Below are 14,687 nucleotides of genomic sequence, written 5' to 3' on the forward strand. Positions count from 1 at the left end.
CCTCTGTCGTTGGGTATCTCGAACGGGTGACTGGGGGCATCTCGTGCCTAAGCTGATAGTGAGCCTATCGGAGTTGCCATGCCTAGGAGCGAGGCTGAGTTTCATAGCCCGGGGGTGGATAAAGCCTTCGAGGGGCATTGTTGCGTGAATCCTGGATGCGACCCAAAAAAGCAACCCTTCAGAGGCACAGCATCCTGCGCTCAGCCGACCTCAGTCGAGACCTTGGCTCCCTCCGCCCAGCCCGAGAACTATTTCAAATTAGACGGGTGTCAGTTCAGCTCTACAGATGGAAATATACTGCGTCATGCTCCAGTATAATTGCCAATTTTATCGTGCTTTGGATATATTGTCTCACAATTTGAGCTGGAATCTGATCACTCTTCCATTCAGCAACACCAGCTATGGAAGACAGCGTCGCACATTAATCCCACTTCAAGATCATATCTACCGAAACTCCCTAATTATCATTCCCATTTCCGGCATACATATTCCCAAACTTTTTAAACTTGGCAAGTGACGGCGCATCGATACCAGAATCCTTTTGTCCCACACTTTTCTTCAGCGGAGACGCAGCATTTGCTGAACCACCCTGAGACGTGGCCACAATCTCGCCCATAGCCTGTTCAAAGTGACGCATGCATAGCTTTCGCTCCATCTGTTTTCTTCTTGTCCTTCTTCCCGCCTTTATCTTGCCGCTCAAGCTGGCGTTGCCGTAGATTGACTCGTAAACAGCCGCCATGGCTGCTGAAACACAAAGACTCTTGAGATCTGAGCCTGAGTATGAGTCCGTCAACTTGGCCAACTCTTCTACAGTCACATCAGGGCCAAGACTCTCATCTCTCAGGTGTATCCTGAGGATACCCTCACGTTGAGCGGCCGTGGGAACACCGACGAAGATACGTCTCGGCAGACGACGTAGTACGGCTGGGTCAATGTCTGACATTCTGTTGGTGGCTGCCATGACAAAGCCCCCTTTGGCGCCGCCCTTGACTCCGTCCCACTCTAAGAGGAATTGCGATACGAGGTCTCTCTTCCAGGAGCTATCGTCCTCTGTACGCTGACGAAAGACGGAGTCGGCCTCATCAATGAAGATGACGCAAGGGTCAAGTTTGCGAGCGATGGAAAAGATGGCGCGGACGAGTTTCTCATCCTCGCCTACCCATTTTGAGAGAAAGTCGGCACCGGAGACAGGCAGAAAGCTGACGTGGGCTTCCTTTGCGACAGCTTTGGCGAGCATCGTCTTTCCCGTGCCAGGAGGGCCATGGAGAAGAACACCAAGAATCTTTTCTTTAGCAAGTAGGCCGTAAGTGAATGCGAGCGGCGCGGCGGTTGCCAAGGCTGTCAAAGCCCGGAGTGAGGTGATGGCTGCAGGGTCGACATGGACATCGTCAAATGAGACGTCAATATCATCTTGGTGGTATTAGCTAGAAACTGGAATATTGACCGAGGAACTAACCAGGCAGCACGACAGCGTTCAAAAGTTGCTTCTCAAACTCGTTGCATCCTTCACGAATCTTGTCTACCCTAGCCGCAACCCCCTTCGATGCATCCTGTGAAGAGTCTAGGTCCGAGTCTGCGCCCTCAAGGCTGTGGTCAAACTCTTCGTCAAAGGCTTCTTCATCGATCAAGTGCAGGACATCGTCCATTGAGTCCTCCTCCTGGAGCAGGCTAGACGGTGCCCAAATAATTCGGCACGGCTCGGTCGAAGGTGCGTCGTCATCAAACAACCCGTCAACCTCGGTGTCGAAGCAGACTTCTATCTCATCTCCAGATGAGAACTGAATCACTTTAGCCGTTGGTTTGAGTTTAGGGAGAGTGTAAAATGCCTCCGATAGTGGCATCAGGGGAATGTCGTCCAAGTTACCCATTTTGCTGGTTTGTACTAGGCGATAAAGCTGCGGCAGGGCATGAAAAAGTTGACAATTATACCTACACTTTTCACATAACCTGTGCGGCTGAAGATATCGAAATCAAAGTAATGCGGCTCTTGCCTTGAGGCCTCTTCAAGGCAGACTGTGGCCTAAGCTGACTGATCAAAAGAGGCGTTTGTCCTGCCACGACGCCATGTTTGAGGGGTGCCAGCCCATCCCCAAATCAAGGAAGGACGGCGTCTAGAACAGGCACTAGTGATATCTGTCTCGGGATATCACAAGCCATCCGCCTATCATAAGCAAGCATGCCTTTGGGGGTTTGAAAGGCGCATATCGTGTGGAAGAGTCCGGATATCGGCACTGAAACTATTGTTTCGATGTTAAACAGGCGTCAGATCGAGGCAGAAAATTGATGCAAGACTGCTGCTGTTCTGCCTTGGAACTTCAGGCGAGGCAGTATACCAAAATTAGCACTGGAAATGTTCTGCAAGAGCCGATGGTGTATCTAATAACTGTCTCTCTCAAAACGCCCGTCTCCAGAAGCTCAAGATATAAACTGCAGATCCACCACTATCATGCCGTCCTCCACTCCAAAAGACTACGTCTATCAGGGCCTGGACAATCAAGACGTGTCCATTCTCGACCATGGCTTTACGCCCTTCGATTCTTTCATGATTCGTGTTATCGTCCTCGAGCCAGCTGCAGACAAAGATGCAGACCTACACTGCACCATCGAACACTGCGACGTCAGCATCACGAGATGGGACAGTCGCTACGATGCCATATCCTACACATGGGGTCCTGCCGTCTTTTCCCACACGTTGTATGTTGGCAAGTCAAAGATATCCATCACACCGACGTTGGACCAGGCCCTCCGACGTTTCCGAAAGCCCGACATGAAAAGAAGGCTCTGGGCCGATGCTGTGTGCATCAACCAAAAAGACTCCAAGGAGCTAGGCCAGCAGGTCCAGCGTATGGGCCAAATCTATCTCAATGCGGGCGCAGTTCTGGTTTGGCTCGGCGATGCTGAAAAGATGGATCAATGCATAAACTTCTTTTGGGGCCTCAGCAGCTCGGGACATGAAGCCAGCACCACCAGCGAGCGAGCTGATGAGAGTATTCGCGTAGAGATGGTGAGGTTCTTTGGACATGAAGACTTTGCCACTATACAGAGATTCCTTCGTCTCAAGTGGTTTACGAGACGATGGGTCATCCAAGAGGCCGTCACCAAAGCTGCCCACTTCTATTGCGGCAATCTAGACATCACCAGTCACGCCTTGCACCATGCACTCTTCATCCTGAACAAGAGCACATTCAACTTTGATCGCCGCATACTGGATCACATGAGGTTCCTAGAGCTGGCCGTCGAGACCTGGGAACACTCGACAGCCACGTACCCTATGGGAATCCTTGACCTTCTTGTTCGTTTCGGCGGTGTCTCATGTACCGACGACAGGGACCGCATTTACGCGTTCTTGGGTATGGCTGACGATGTCAAGTCGCCCTATGCAAGCATAGCTCCTATTCAAAGAGACAACATGACGGGCTTGCTAAGTACCGAGAGGCGCAAGCAGCTCAGGCCCTCGAGAGAGTCCATCCCAATCGTCGTCGATTACGAAGCCGACCCAAAGCACATGTATGCCGACTTTGCGGAAACAATGTTGCAGCATAAGGAACACCTAGACCTACTTCACTGCGCTGGGGCGTTTCGTCCACCTGTGGCTTCCATGTTGAAGCTGTACCAAAGCTGGATTCCAGACTTTAGAATTCCCATGCGCTATCGACCGTTTCTCTCGGTGCCCTGGTTTAGCGCTGGTGGTCCACCGCAAGAGCAGAAGCCGTTTGTCAACCACCCATGGTGCTCTGTCAATGGCTTCATCTTTGACACGATATCAGTCGCATACAAGATCCCCGGCCTTGACACCACCTACGCTCGGGAGCAGCGGGTCATGCCTCCTCTCGCAGAGCTGTGCAATGTTCTCGGCATGTCTGGGCGCTACATCACGGGTGAGAGGATCTGGCAGGCTCTAGGCCTCACGTTCATTGCGGACCATGCGCTCAACGACATCCTTCTAAGAGAGTACCAGCGTCGCGACAGGTACAACGGAAAACTCATGAAAAGAAATGCCCGTGAGAGGGACATGCACACCTTTCTAGACTGGTGGACCAACCTCGAGGATGAAGACCAAGCTGAGGAGTCAGAAGATCAGCGTTCTACCAAACATGAAAAGATTCAACGCGTCGTCAAGAAGCATCAAAAGTCCTTGCACAGGTCTTCATGCACTGGCTTGTTCCTTAAGCCTGGAGCTACCGAAAATGAATGGGGCCCGACGAGTTATGAGGTTCAATCTCACTGGCACAGTCGGGTTGACGACGAATTGGAACCGTATTTTATGGAGACAATCTTGTCCCATGTCGAGGAAACCAAGGAGAAGGAGAAGGAAACCAAGGTAGCGGGACTCATCATGGACGGAAATGACGCCGAGAACTCGGAACAGGCCTTGGTACCGAAGAAGAAGGCAAAAACAGACCACGAGGTTTATGATCCTCGCGAAGATGCACCGATGGATTGTGAATGGCGTCACTACAAAGGGGGTATCATCTACTTGGATCCTCACCGACACAACCATGAGAGATACACACAAGCAGCACACAACACGCTCTGCGGTCGGTCATTCTTCATTACCAGCAAGGGCTTGATTGGTATTGGACCTGATGACATGGCCCCTGGTGATGCAGCAGCCATATTCTACGGTGCTAGAACGCCTTTCATCCTTCGTTCTGAGGAGCAGTCAAAGTGGAGGCTGGTTGGAGACTCGTACATACATGGTATCATGGGCGGAGAGGCTCTGGGTATGAGTGATAGGACTGCTGACCGGAAGTTTGTGTTGATTTGAAAAGGTGTATATAGGATAGCAAAGAGGGGTTAGGCTTATTAGGTCAGGTAGCTTAATATTGGGGTTCATCAACTGGTGTCTCGATAAGTTCACTCTTATCACCATTCTGAAGAAACAGAATGAGAAATACCATGCCAAAAGCCGAGAAAGAACCACTTTCTTCTTTTTATCAGTGCTGCGCTGCGTATCTTCATGTTTTTCCCCTACTCTTTAAGAGGTATATCTTCGAGACCCTAGTGGACTATGATGAGGCCCGACCCATGCTTTCAAACTGAGAGGATGATCATGATACCCGATAGCGTTAGTGACACCCTGGACCCTAGCCAGGCTTTGGTACACAGTGTTACATGCAAACTCATAGTGTACAGGGCTCCTCCAATGTCCCGCGTAGCCTCACACCTTCACACCAGGCTTCACCTCGGCGTACTTGTCCAGAGCATCGTGCAGCTTCCCGAATACGCCATCATGCCAGCTCTTAACATCCTCCCATTCCGACTTGGGCAGAGTAATCATCGACATGCGAAGCCAGGCTCCAACGATGAAATCTGCATAGCTGACCTGCTGGCCGAGCAGGAAAGGTCCATCGGCGTTCTTGGTGAACAGCTTGGCTAAATCACCCAGCATGTTCTTGAAAGATGCCAAAATCCCTGTGCGCGCCTCGGGGGACAACATGAAATCATCCCAAGACTTGAGGCCAGAGCGGCGGACGAATTCGGCCTTGCTCTGCTCAGCGGTAGCGGGGTCAAGAGGCATGTTTTCAACCATCAGAGGAACGTGGGAGCTAAAGGCCGTATCGACGTTTGTGTTGAAACGAAGGTATTCGGGGAAACCACCATCTGACTGCTCCGACAAGGGCGCAGGGAAGTCAAACAGGGGCACAAACGTGAAGTCAAGAGTTTGCTCAGGGAACAAATCGCCAGCTCCAGAGTCAGGATGCGTTTTTTGCAGCCAAACAGCAATGTCGAACGAGTCACCAAGCTTGACTCCGGTGGCAGGATCCTCGAGGATGGGAAGTGTGTAAAAGTCGCTGCCATCGGCCAACTTCCGACCGGCGGGGAGCTCAAGACCCCGACGGACCCTTGAGATGTCGGGCAGGCCGACCCATTTCATGGAGTAGGGGACACCCTTGAAGTTGAGGGCGAAGCGGCTCTTCCATGGGTTTGGTGAGCAGCATGATTCCTCCACGGGGGGTTTGTGAGCGATGTCGTAGAGGACAATGGTGCCTGAGGTGGTTGAAGCCATGGTGAGAACGGCGAGTGAGGTCAGTGTTGGTATCGTTGGCGTCGTGGCGTTTGTGTTGCGATGCTGAGTCCACTGGGGCCTAGTCCATATAAGTATGCGTTTGAGGTAGGACGAAATGGTAGCCTACCTAGGAAGGTCTCGAACAGACACGTTGTTGGGATGGAAGGTTCTGCCTGCGGAGTCCTCATGGAAGAGGGGAAAGGCCCATTATCTCACATACAGAAAGCCATTGGTGGCTTTCAGAGTGTTTCAGTTGCACGTCGATGGGTCTTGGTCGTTAGCGGCATGTGGCTAGGTGGCACGAAGCAGAAGCTGAAGTCGGTTCTCGGCGAGCAGCTGACGGGAGTCGGTGGGTCTCGCAGGTCGTCATTGAGTTGTTGGTTTGTCCTTGGTACAAAGTTATCAAACGGGATCTGATAAGCAGCAATGAAGCATCACGAATCGTCAATTCATTACTAGAAGAGAGTTCATCTAATGTTTCTGCCTCCCTCGAGACCCTCATTGATCTCCTTGTGGATCTGTTAGAATCCGGGTCCTTGCATCAACTAGTCGATGCAGATAAGCTGTGTTCCACCCACATAGCCACAAATGCCTTACCAATAGCCGCCCTGATTGTGGAGGTCAAAGGGGTCCTCTTGAGCCAAGCCAGAGCGGTACAAATGGTCCGCTCTTTTGACGTCACAATAAAGATGCACCAGTCGTGTAACTAGCTCAGAATCTAGAGGCGTTCCGAGGTTTATCGGCACGTAATGAGACGATCTGATAAGTGGACCTAACTATATCATGCCAACCAAGCAGACATAGACGACAGAGACATTCGAGGCGAGTAAGAGACAAAGCGGGTATCAATTTAGATCTTGACATAATTCATCATTCGTCTTCGGGGCAGATAGTAGTATGGGCTTGAGCAATCTCCGTGACAGTGACGACAACATGCTCAGTAACAGTTGCGACCCGGCGCGATGTGACGAAGGTGCTGAAAGTCGACGCCGTTTGCTGCTTCTGGCTGGGGCCGACAACTCCAGTCTCAACCGCCTCATCGCAGTCATCAGTGGCAGAAGGACCGCCCTGAGTCTGCGTGACAACAGCATTAGACTGGGTAACCCCATTTCCCCCGGTCACTGTAGCGGACTCTAGGCACTGAGCCGCCGTCGGGCCGGTGAACAAAGTAGTCACCGCGGTAGGGTTAGGGCCCAGAGTAGCCTGGCCGATATCAAGATTGATGTCGGCATACACGCCAGCATTGATGTTGAACGATTCAGTAGCCTCGAGGACGCAGACCGCGTTGTTGTCGTCCCTCTCAAAGTCGACGACAAGCTCGACGAGGTTCATAAAGACTCCCACCGCGGCTCTCAGATCCACTAGTTTGCTACCGGCACCGAGCTCGGTTCGCAGGCGGAGCGAGACTTTGAGCGTCGAGGAACCGGTAGCGAGATCCCACTCAAGGGACTTGCCCGTTGCGCCATCACTAAACAGGTGTCAGGTGAGATGCATGGAGTGGTTCAGGATGGCTCTTACAAGCTGGTTTCCATGATGTCCCCTTTCAGGTCAACTGAAAGCCAAGATCCTTCTGGGATGGTGAACTCAAAGCCGCCAGTAGCCTCCAGCTCACCGTCCAGCGAAACCACCAACTCGAGGAAGAGTGCAAGGCCTTGAGCTTCCTACACACAGTCAGTTCTGGACACAATTTTCTCCCTTTTACCAAACTCACATCGGTGGGGACGCCCTGGGTATTCCACAGGGGAATGACCTGTTCAGTGCCAGAGCCAACAGCAACAGTCATGTCGATGTGGCCCTTTGTCTCGGCAAAGGAGATCTTGAACTCAGACTCGGGAGGATTGAGGATGTTTGCATTAAAGTCTGCGTCGACTCGCCCTCCGACCTCACACTTGTTACAGTGGACTTGGAGCTTGCTGTCCGCCAAGTCACTTGCCACATCAGTTAGCTGGGGATGCACGACCTTGGAGAAGAGCACTTACACATTGATGATGTCCTTGTCAACCTCGGAGAAGTTGATGTCCTCCGAAAAGTCTGCTCGCTTCTGCAACATGTCCTTTCGGACAGGAGGCAGGGCCTTGAGGTCTCGCTCGGAGAGGTAAACACCTCCCGCGAGGATGGGCGTCACCAGGACAGCCCAGATTGCGCCAAAGGTTGTTGCTCGCATCTTGAAAAAAAAGAGAGTTGAATGAAGAGAAGAATTGTTTCAAAGGAAATAAGAAGGGTCAAGAAGGAGTGAATGGTTGATCGTGTGCTTAGCCATACGATAACCTCAATGCATCGGGCGACACGGTTTCATATATAGACGCGACTGTGGGATCACATCGTGAGTCCAAGGGCGGGCCACTTAAGCATACCAACAAAGTTGAAAATGCCTTGTGTCTGATTGTGTCAAGCTAAAGGATCAAACTCTCAGGATTGCATCTTCTAACCGCCAGGGTCGCAGATTTGGCCCGGGCCACCGGGTCCTCGACCATCCCGGCACAAGCCTAATTCGTCCCGTCTCCAAATCCTCCTGCAAGAATGCGGCGGTGACATTCATCGTCCAGTCTTTGGTAAGGCTGACGGCTTAAAGACCTGCAGGACGGGTATTGCATCACACTTCCCGACAGTTAGGAACTGTTTCGGCCGATTCCTTTGTGGGGGGACGGGCCAGTCTCGCGTCTGCTGTAAGCGCCATTGACGCTCTTGAATGCTTATTCTGATGCAAATGCGACGCTGTGGGCAGAGCCTGCTGTGGAGGTGCAGAAATGCCGCGTTTTGGGGGCCAAGACCAGGGGCAGTTGAGCTGAATTGACAAGAGTTGCATGTATTCCAGCATGCGAGAAGTTAATAGAAAATCGACAAAATGAGAAATACTCTATCAGATTAGGTATCGACCTGCAAGATCAGACTTGTTATGTTTATTCTAGACTCAATCAGTTGGTCAAGTGTCCACGGGGCTGCCTCAAGACATGGCTGTGCTGGCACACTCAAACAGAGGTGCAGCCAACACAACCAACACAACCAACAACTTATAACATGCGATAATCTGCATGGTGGGGAGCATCACTGCGTCTGTTGGTCCTTTGGTCTTCAAACGAAGTTTAGAGAGGATATGCCCGATATCGAACCATGGTGGCTGAGCATGTCACTAAAGTATTGATAACACTTACACCGCCTCTCAAGCCTACTTGCAATATGGAATCATGTAGTTCCCCATGTCTACTGGCTACATGGAATCACGTAGGTTCCCGTGTCGGTATGTGCCTCAAGTCTTGGTGTTGGCCCCCAACTCCCCTAGCTTCTAAATCAGTCACTGGCTTCGCTGCTCACTCAGCCGCCAGGTCGAGGAGGATTCTGACTTGCTGCATGCCAGACAGAGCCTGTTTTCCTCCCGTCTGAGGCTGGCTCGGTGTGGTCCGCTATGCAGCCAAAAGGCAACCATGTAACATGCACCCAAAATGAGTGTCTTGAACTGAACCAAAAGTGCTGCCGCATCTTGTTTTTCAGGCCGCATCGTGAACAGACCATGAGCACAGCTACTATTCCTAGGCAGCCTGGTCACCCTGAGCCATCAAGTCACTTATTACCGCCTGTGTCAAGATGGTTGCAGACACGGCCCATCCCTCCAAGACTAACTGACAGATTGTGTTAGCCGCTAATCTTGACAGCATTGACAGCTGGGGGCGCAGAGATTGCTACCAGACTTTCAGAGTTTCTATTTTTAATTGAGTAAAGCTCGCGTCAGCACCTATGGTGCCTTAAGCCTACTCATATTAGGGTAGGGAAAAAGCGAAAGTTCCATCTAAGCATTAATCTGACAGCTACCCAGGGCTTAGATAACCCTTGGCAACTTCCGGAAAAAGCTTAGCAGTATCATTCTTGCTAATACGAGTTGCAAGTCTCCCAAGGGTCTATTATAAGCCACATGGCAGGCTGGACATGCAAATGCGACTTTTGCACCACTGAAACCAAATGGGAAAAGAATTGTGATTTCAACTCATGGCTGACTTAAATTAAGACTAGAGTCACCTAGTCTCGTTTATTCTCACAGATCTCGTTCTAAATCAGGCTTATCTCCTTCTAAGTATTATTAATTACGCATGCCATGCTTAACAAGCTGGTCGGCAAGCTTCTCCTCTTCCTCCAACAAATGGTTGTCCTGTCCCACAGGTCCCACAGTGGGATAAAGAAGTTCGAGGGGTACCTCACGGACATTAACAGATGGGTTGTCCCGAGTTCCAATGAGCATGGTCTCGACAATGTTACCATCACCATACTCGGGTTGGGTGAGGACAGTCATCAAGACATCAGCACATTGCTCAGGGGTCATTGTCAGGTCATCGGGGCGGACTCGGTCACGGCAGTACTCGGGGTGGAAGATGGGAGTCTAGGTAAGATACCATATTAGCATGACAGGTCAGAAGGGAAAGGGCTTTGGTCCAGCGGAGACAGAAAAGGGATGGTTGAGTGGACTTACATAAACGGCACCAGGACAAATGGCGGCGTTCCTGATACCCACTCGCTTCTTGAGAGTGGCAAGGGACTTGACAAAGCTGACAATGGCAGCCTTGCTAGCAAAGTAAAGAGGAGTTTGCAGGGAGTGGACATAACCTCCCAAGCTAGCCATCCACAGCAGGTTACCCTCAATGTTCCGGTTCTCCAGCCAGTAGTCAATAGCAATCTGCGCCAGACGAATAGGGCCCATTGTGTTTACAGCAAACGTCTTGTACACTCCAGGATTGCAGTCGACCTTGTCCTCAGCCAGGGGGGAGATGCCGGGGGCATTCCAGAAGGCGCTGGAGGGGGGCTCGTAGATGCCTGCACCGTTGCAGAGGATGTCGATGCGACCAAACTTTTCCAGGGCCGTGCTCCACAGAGAAGAGATCTGCGCCCAGTCGCTAATGTCTGTCTGCTGGAAGTGGGCGATGGGCTTGCCCTCTTCGACGGTGGACCACTTGTCGAGAACCTCCTGGGCTTCGGGGCGGAGCTTGACGTCGGCCATCACAACGGAACAGCCGCCCTCGAGGAGCTTCTTGGTGAAGGCCAGGCAGATGCCTTGACTGTAGTTAGCATCGGCTTCTATCGGGAAAGGAAGCTCCCCTTGGCAGGGTAACAGCCGGGTTACGACGTACCAGAGCCGGCGCCAGTGACAATGGCAAACTTTCCCTTGATTTCATAAGCAGACATGGTGGCAAGTATAGACAGGTATAATGCAAGTGAGACGTTAAACTAGAGTCACAGCGAGAAGAGAGGATGAGCAGAAGAAGAAAAGAGAAGAGGGCGGACAGCAACCTCTCATAAAGCCAACAAGCAACGAGAAGACAAACCACCGATGCCCCTGCCCGGGAGAGCATCGGCTCCTCACCTGCACGCCCAACAAGAAACAGTAAGTCGGAACGAACCATCCAAGGGTATGGAGCCACTAGCTTGGTTCCTGGTTCCTGGGTAGCTGGGGTCGGTCGGCCATCAGGTGATTGTATATCCGTACATGCGGAAGAAGTCCGGCATCTCCAGGTGGACTGCTAATCTCGTTTCTTCAGCCCTGAAGAGAAGTCAAGACTTGCCCAGTCTGAAAGAGACCTTGTTCTTTGTTGATCAGTTTCAGTTAGTCTGAAGATATCCTTCCGGCTTTTGTGCCGACAATGGCGGTATCCACTATGTTGGGTCTGAATACTACTTTGTTGGAGCTATCACTTGAACCACGTACGATGAGGTGGTGACCAAGGAATTATCAACCCTGGTCGATGCAACAGTGTTGGTAACCTGATGGTTCAGGCCTGCAAGCGTGGGCATGTCAGGCCAAGACTTTGGGAGCCATTCAGAGGGATCCCTAGATGTAGAGTTCCATCCGCTTGGACTAGTCAAGTCAAATCATGCTATGAAAAAGGAAATGGAATCGAGAGTGAGGACAAAGTGGGATCACCCAACGTTTTTATTCTACAGACTCTCGCGCCGTTAGTGATGGGCCGGGACGATCCCGCCCGTTTTCGGAGGCTAGGGAACAAGGAGGATCGCATCCCCTGTCGATGTGGAAATCTCGTGTGGAGAGCCTGATTGCGGCTCCCAGCGAGTCAACCCAATCTAGTACGTACGCGTCCTGGGGGACTTCATGAATCATGTGCACTCTTCCGGTGTTTCCTTGCTGAATCGTTCTTGACAAGGGCGAGTTGCCTACGAGCAGACCAACCATGGCCCCTGTTGTGGCAAGACACTAGCTTGGACTTGGCAATGGCATCTCGCTTTGCTTCTTTTGCTGCATGGATAAACATCCTACGGAAATGTCTTGGATTCTGCAGTCTCTGTATCCACGCTCCCCAGTTAAGTCCCAACCGCCTGCCTCCCCCTTGCATGGTTCACGGCACATCCGGGTCCCCAACATCCCGGTTACGCCTATGAGCAGAATCGGGCATGTTGTGCGAGTTGGTTCTTCGTGCGTCAACCATGCGAGTGACCTGCTTTCTGGGAACGTGTAGAGGAGAAACGATGCTTTGTCGGTACCGAGATCTGCGCCGTGGGAGTGGCTCAGTGGGGAACCGCTGCCCTCCTCCCTGCGTCTTTTGAAACCCTTCACGGCCATTCAACGCACTCTACGGAGTACCGTCCTTTTCCTCTTTAGTATGGCCATTCCTCTTTGGATTCAAACTCAAACCAAGCCATCACAATGTCGTCGACTGCTGTGGAAGAATGGCACGCAGTTGAGCCTCAAGGGCTCGCTGCGGCGATTCTCGGCGTGACCATCGCCTTTACAATTCTGTGCCTGCTCGTTGTTGGACTTCGAGTTTATCTCCGTCTGTCAACACGGAACTTTGGTCGTGAAGATTGGCTGATGTGTGTTGGGACGGTAGGCTTCCCCCAAGTCAAGCAGCATGTTGGGAACCACTGACATCCAGACAGACAATCAACATGGTACACAACGGTATCGTGATATGGGGATGCTATACTGGCATAGGGACTCGTGACTCTAAGCTCAACACCCCCATCATGATGGAGGGCGCAAAGGTACGATAATATGTCTAAGGGCGGCTCCCATTTCAGGGCCAAGAGAATGGCTAAGAGCCCAGTTTCAACATGATAACAGCATCAAACCCAATTCTGAATACCGACATGCACCTGGTTTATGACCAGACTTACTAACTTCTCCCAGGCAATTGTCTTCTGGCAAATTTTCTACGTCACCGGCTCCGTCTTCATCAAGTCCTCCATCTGCGCCCAACTCATCCGAATCTCGACGCAGCGCCGCTACAAGATCATTCTGTACCTCCTCATTGTGGTGTCCATCATAACAACCTTGATAGCCATCCTCGCAGTTCTCATCCGATGCAAACCAGTCGCGGCGTCGTGGAACTCTGCGCTGGGAACGTGTATCGACCAAAGTATCATCATCGCCCTGACATATGTCGTGTCTGCGGTCAACATTGCGACGGATTGGTCCGTGGCTATTATTCCCATTTTTATCTTGTGGAATATCCAGATGCGCAGGACGCTCAAGAGGATGATTGGTCTCGTTTTGGGTCTTGGTGTTTTGTAGCTCAACCTCCCCCTATCTGCTACGGAACTTACTGACAATACTCGCAAGGGCCTCGATTGCCACCATCATTCGAATGCCATACTCTTCCGCTTACTCGAATCCCAAAAACCTTCTATGTATGCTCTTCTGTCGACATCGATCTGCGCCCCTGTCACTAACGCTATTCTCAGACAACGTGGGCAACATCATTCTCTGGACTGTCGTGGAATGTGGCCTAGGTATCATCGCCGGATCCATGCCCATGCTCCGAAAGCTGGTCAAGGGCCTCTCCAAAGACGAAAGCACCGGAAAGAGCGGCACGAATGACCTCAATCTTGTCACGATCGGTCGAGTCAAGGGGAAGCACCACCCAATCCACGATACCGATATTCAGATTACCGTCGTCGCAGGCGATGATCCGGAGACTGCGAGGGACGACGACAGTACAAAGAGGATGATCAGGGTGACGAAGATGGTGAACCAGACGACATCACAAGGATACCGGGAGATGTGACGGGGGTTCAAAGGAACAAACCATGTCCACTCTCTGACGTTTTGGATGGATTTCAGTCTATCATTGGGGAATTTATATCACAGGCCAAAAGGGCCACATTGGACTATTTCAATATGTCTAAAATTCTTGGGAGAGCTCTGCTGGTCATGGTTGATACAGCCGAGTTGTCTCTCACCAGGGTCTAGGGTATGCAAAACACAGCAAGAACAAGGAAAAGGGAAAATCACTGAAAGGGCACTTTGAGCAACAAAAATAAATAAGTGTTTGTAATTGGAGCGTCTATATGATGCCGTGCGTTCTTTCTCTCTCCTCTTAGGGCAAATAAGCTGTTTCCTGCCATGACTTGGTCCAACTCTGGTTTGACTCCCCAGCAGCGAATCTTACCCTTACAGCCATCGAGTTAAGAAGCGCTGAATCGTACCACTCGAGGCGGAATTAGACCAGGGACCCATGAAAGTAGCTTATCTTATCTAGTCACGTGTTGCTTACGTGTCCCTTCATAAAAGCCGGAGTGTTTCCTCCGGTTGCAGGCATAAATGTCACGAACAACTGCATAAAACAGCATTACAGAGTTAATTACATCGTGAGTAGTTAGCACACTAACGAGCATAACCCATGAATCTGTTCACTCTCATTATGCAGTTCATGAAGTATCATCATTCTACGTAGCTACT

The 14,687-nt window shown here is 51.2% G+C and overlaps 6 protein-coding genes across 6 annotated transcripts; 2 read left to right on the forward strand and 4 right to left on the reverse strand.

The window, feature by feature from the left end:
* Positions 1–457: 457 nt before the first annotated feature.
* Positions 458–1,868, reverse strand: NCS54_01387200 (AAA domain-containing protein; the record flags this gene model as incomplete). Its single annotated transcript, XM_053159041.1, has 2 exons — positions 458–1,410; positions 1,457–1,868. 2 exons carry the CDS (start codon positions 1,866–1,868, stop codon positions 458–460), a joined length of 1,365 nt encoding a protein of 454 aa, XP_053015016.1.
* Positions 1,869–2,446: 578 nt separating this feature from the next.
* NCS54_01387300 (Hypothetical protein) lies at positions 2,447–4,768 on the forward strand (the record flags this gene model as incomplete). The annotated part of the gene is made up of 1 exon (XM_053159042.1): positions 2,447–4,768. The coding sequence occupies one exon, from the start codon at positions 2,447–2,449 to the stop codon at positions 4,766–4,768; it is 2,322 nt and encodes a 773-aa protein (XP_053015017.1).
* A 393-nt stretch (positions 4,769–5,161) lies between these two features.
* NCS54_01387400 (GST N-terminal domain-containing protein) lies at positions 5,162–6,240 on the reverse strand (the record flags this gene model as incomplete). The annotated part of the gene is made up of 3 exons (XM_053159043.1): positions 5,162–6,089; positions 6,138–6,183; positions 6,231–6,240. 3 exons carry the CDS (start codon positions 6,238–6,240, stop codon positions 5,162–5,164), a joined length of 984 nt encoding a protein of 327 aa, XP_053015018.1.
* Positions 6,241–6,880: 640 nt separating this feature from the next.
* NCS54_01387500 (Hypothetical protein) lies at positions 6,881–8,174 on the reverse strand (the record flags this gene model as incomplete). Its single annotated transcript, XM_053159044.1, has 4 exons — positions 6,881–7,478; positions 7,529–7,671; positions 7,722–7,938; positions 7,990–8,174. The coding sequence occupies 4 exons, from the start codon at positions 8,172–8,174 to the stop codon at positions 6,881–6,883; spliced, it is 1,143 nt and encodes a 380-aa protein (XP_053015019.1).
* Positions 8,175–10,082: 1,908 nt separating this feature from the next.
* Positions 10,083–11,179, reverse strand: NCS54_01387600 (Hypothetical protein; the record flags this gene model as incomplete). The annotated part of the gene is made up of 3 exons (XM_053159045.1): positions 10,083–10,379; positions 10,470–11,047; positions 11,125–11,179. The coding sequence occupies 3 exons, from the start codon at positions 11,177–11,179 to the stop codon at positions 10,083–10,085; spliced, it is 930 nt and encodes a 309-aa protein (XP_053015020.1).
* A 1,474-nt stretch (positions 11,180–12,653) lies between these two features.
* Positions 12,654–14,013, forward strand: NCS54_01387700 (Hypothetical protein; the record flags this gene model as incomplete). The annotated part of the gene is made up of 5 exons (XM_053159046.1): positions 12,654–12,833; positions 12,887–12,991; positions 13,137–13,516; positions 13,569–13,636; positions 13,691–14,013. 5 exons carry the CDS (start codon positions 12,654–12,656, stop codon positions 14,011–14,013), a joined length of 1,056 nt encoding a protein of 351 aa, XP_053015021.1.
* Positions 14,014–14,687: the final 674 nt, after the last annotated feature.

This window comes from Fusarium falciforme, chromosome 12, assembly GCF_026873545.1.
Source record: "Fusarium falciforme chromosome 12, complete sequence".
NCBI lineage: Eukaryota > Fungi > Ascomycota > Sordariomycetes > Hypocreales > Nectriaceae > Fusarium > Fusarium falciforme.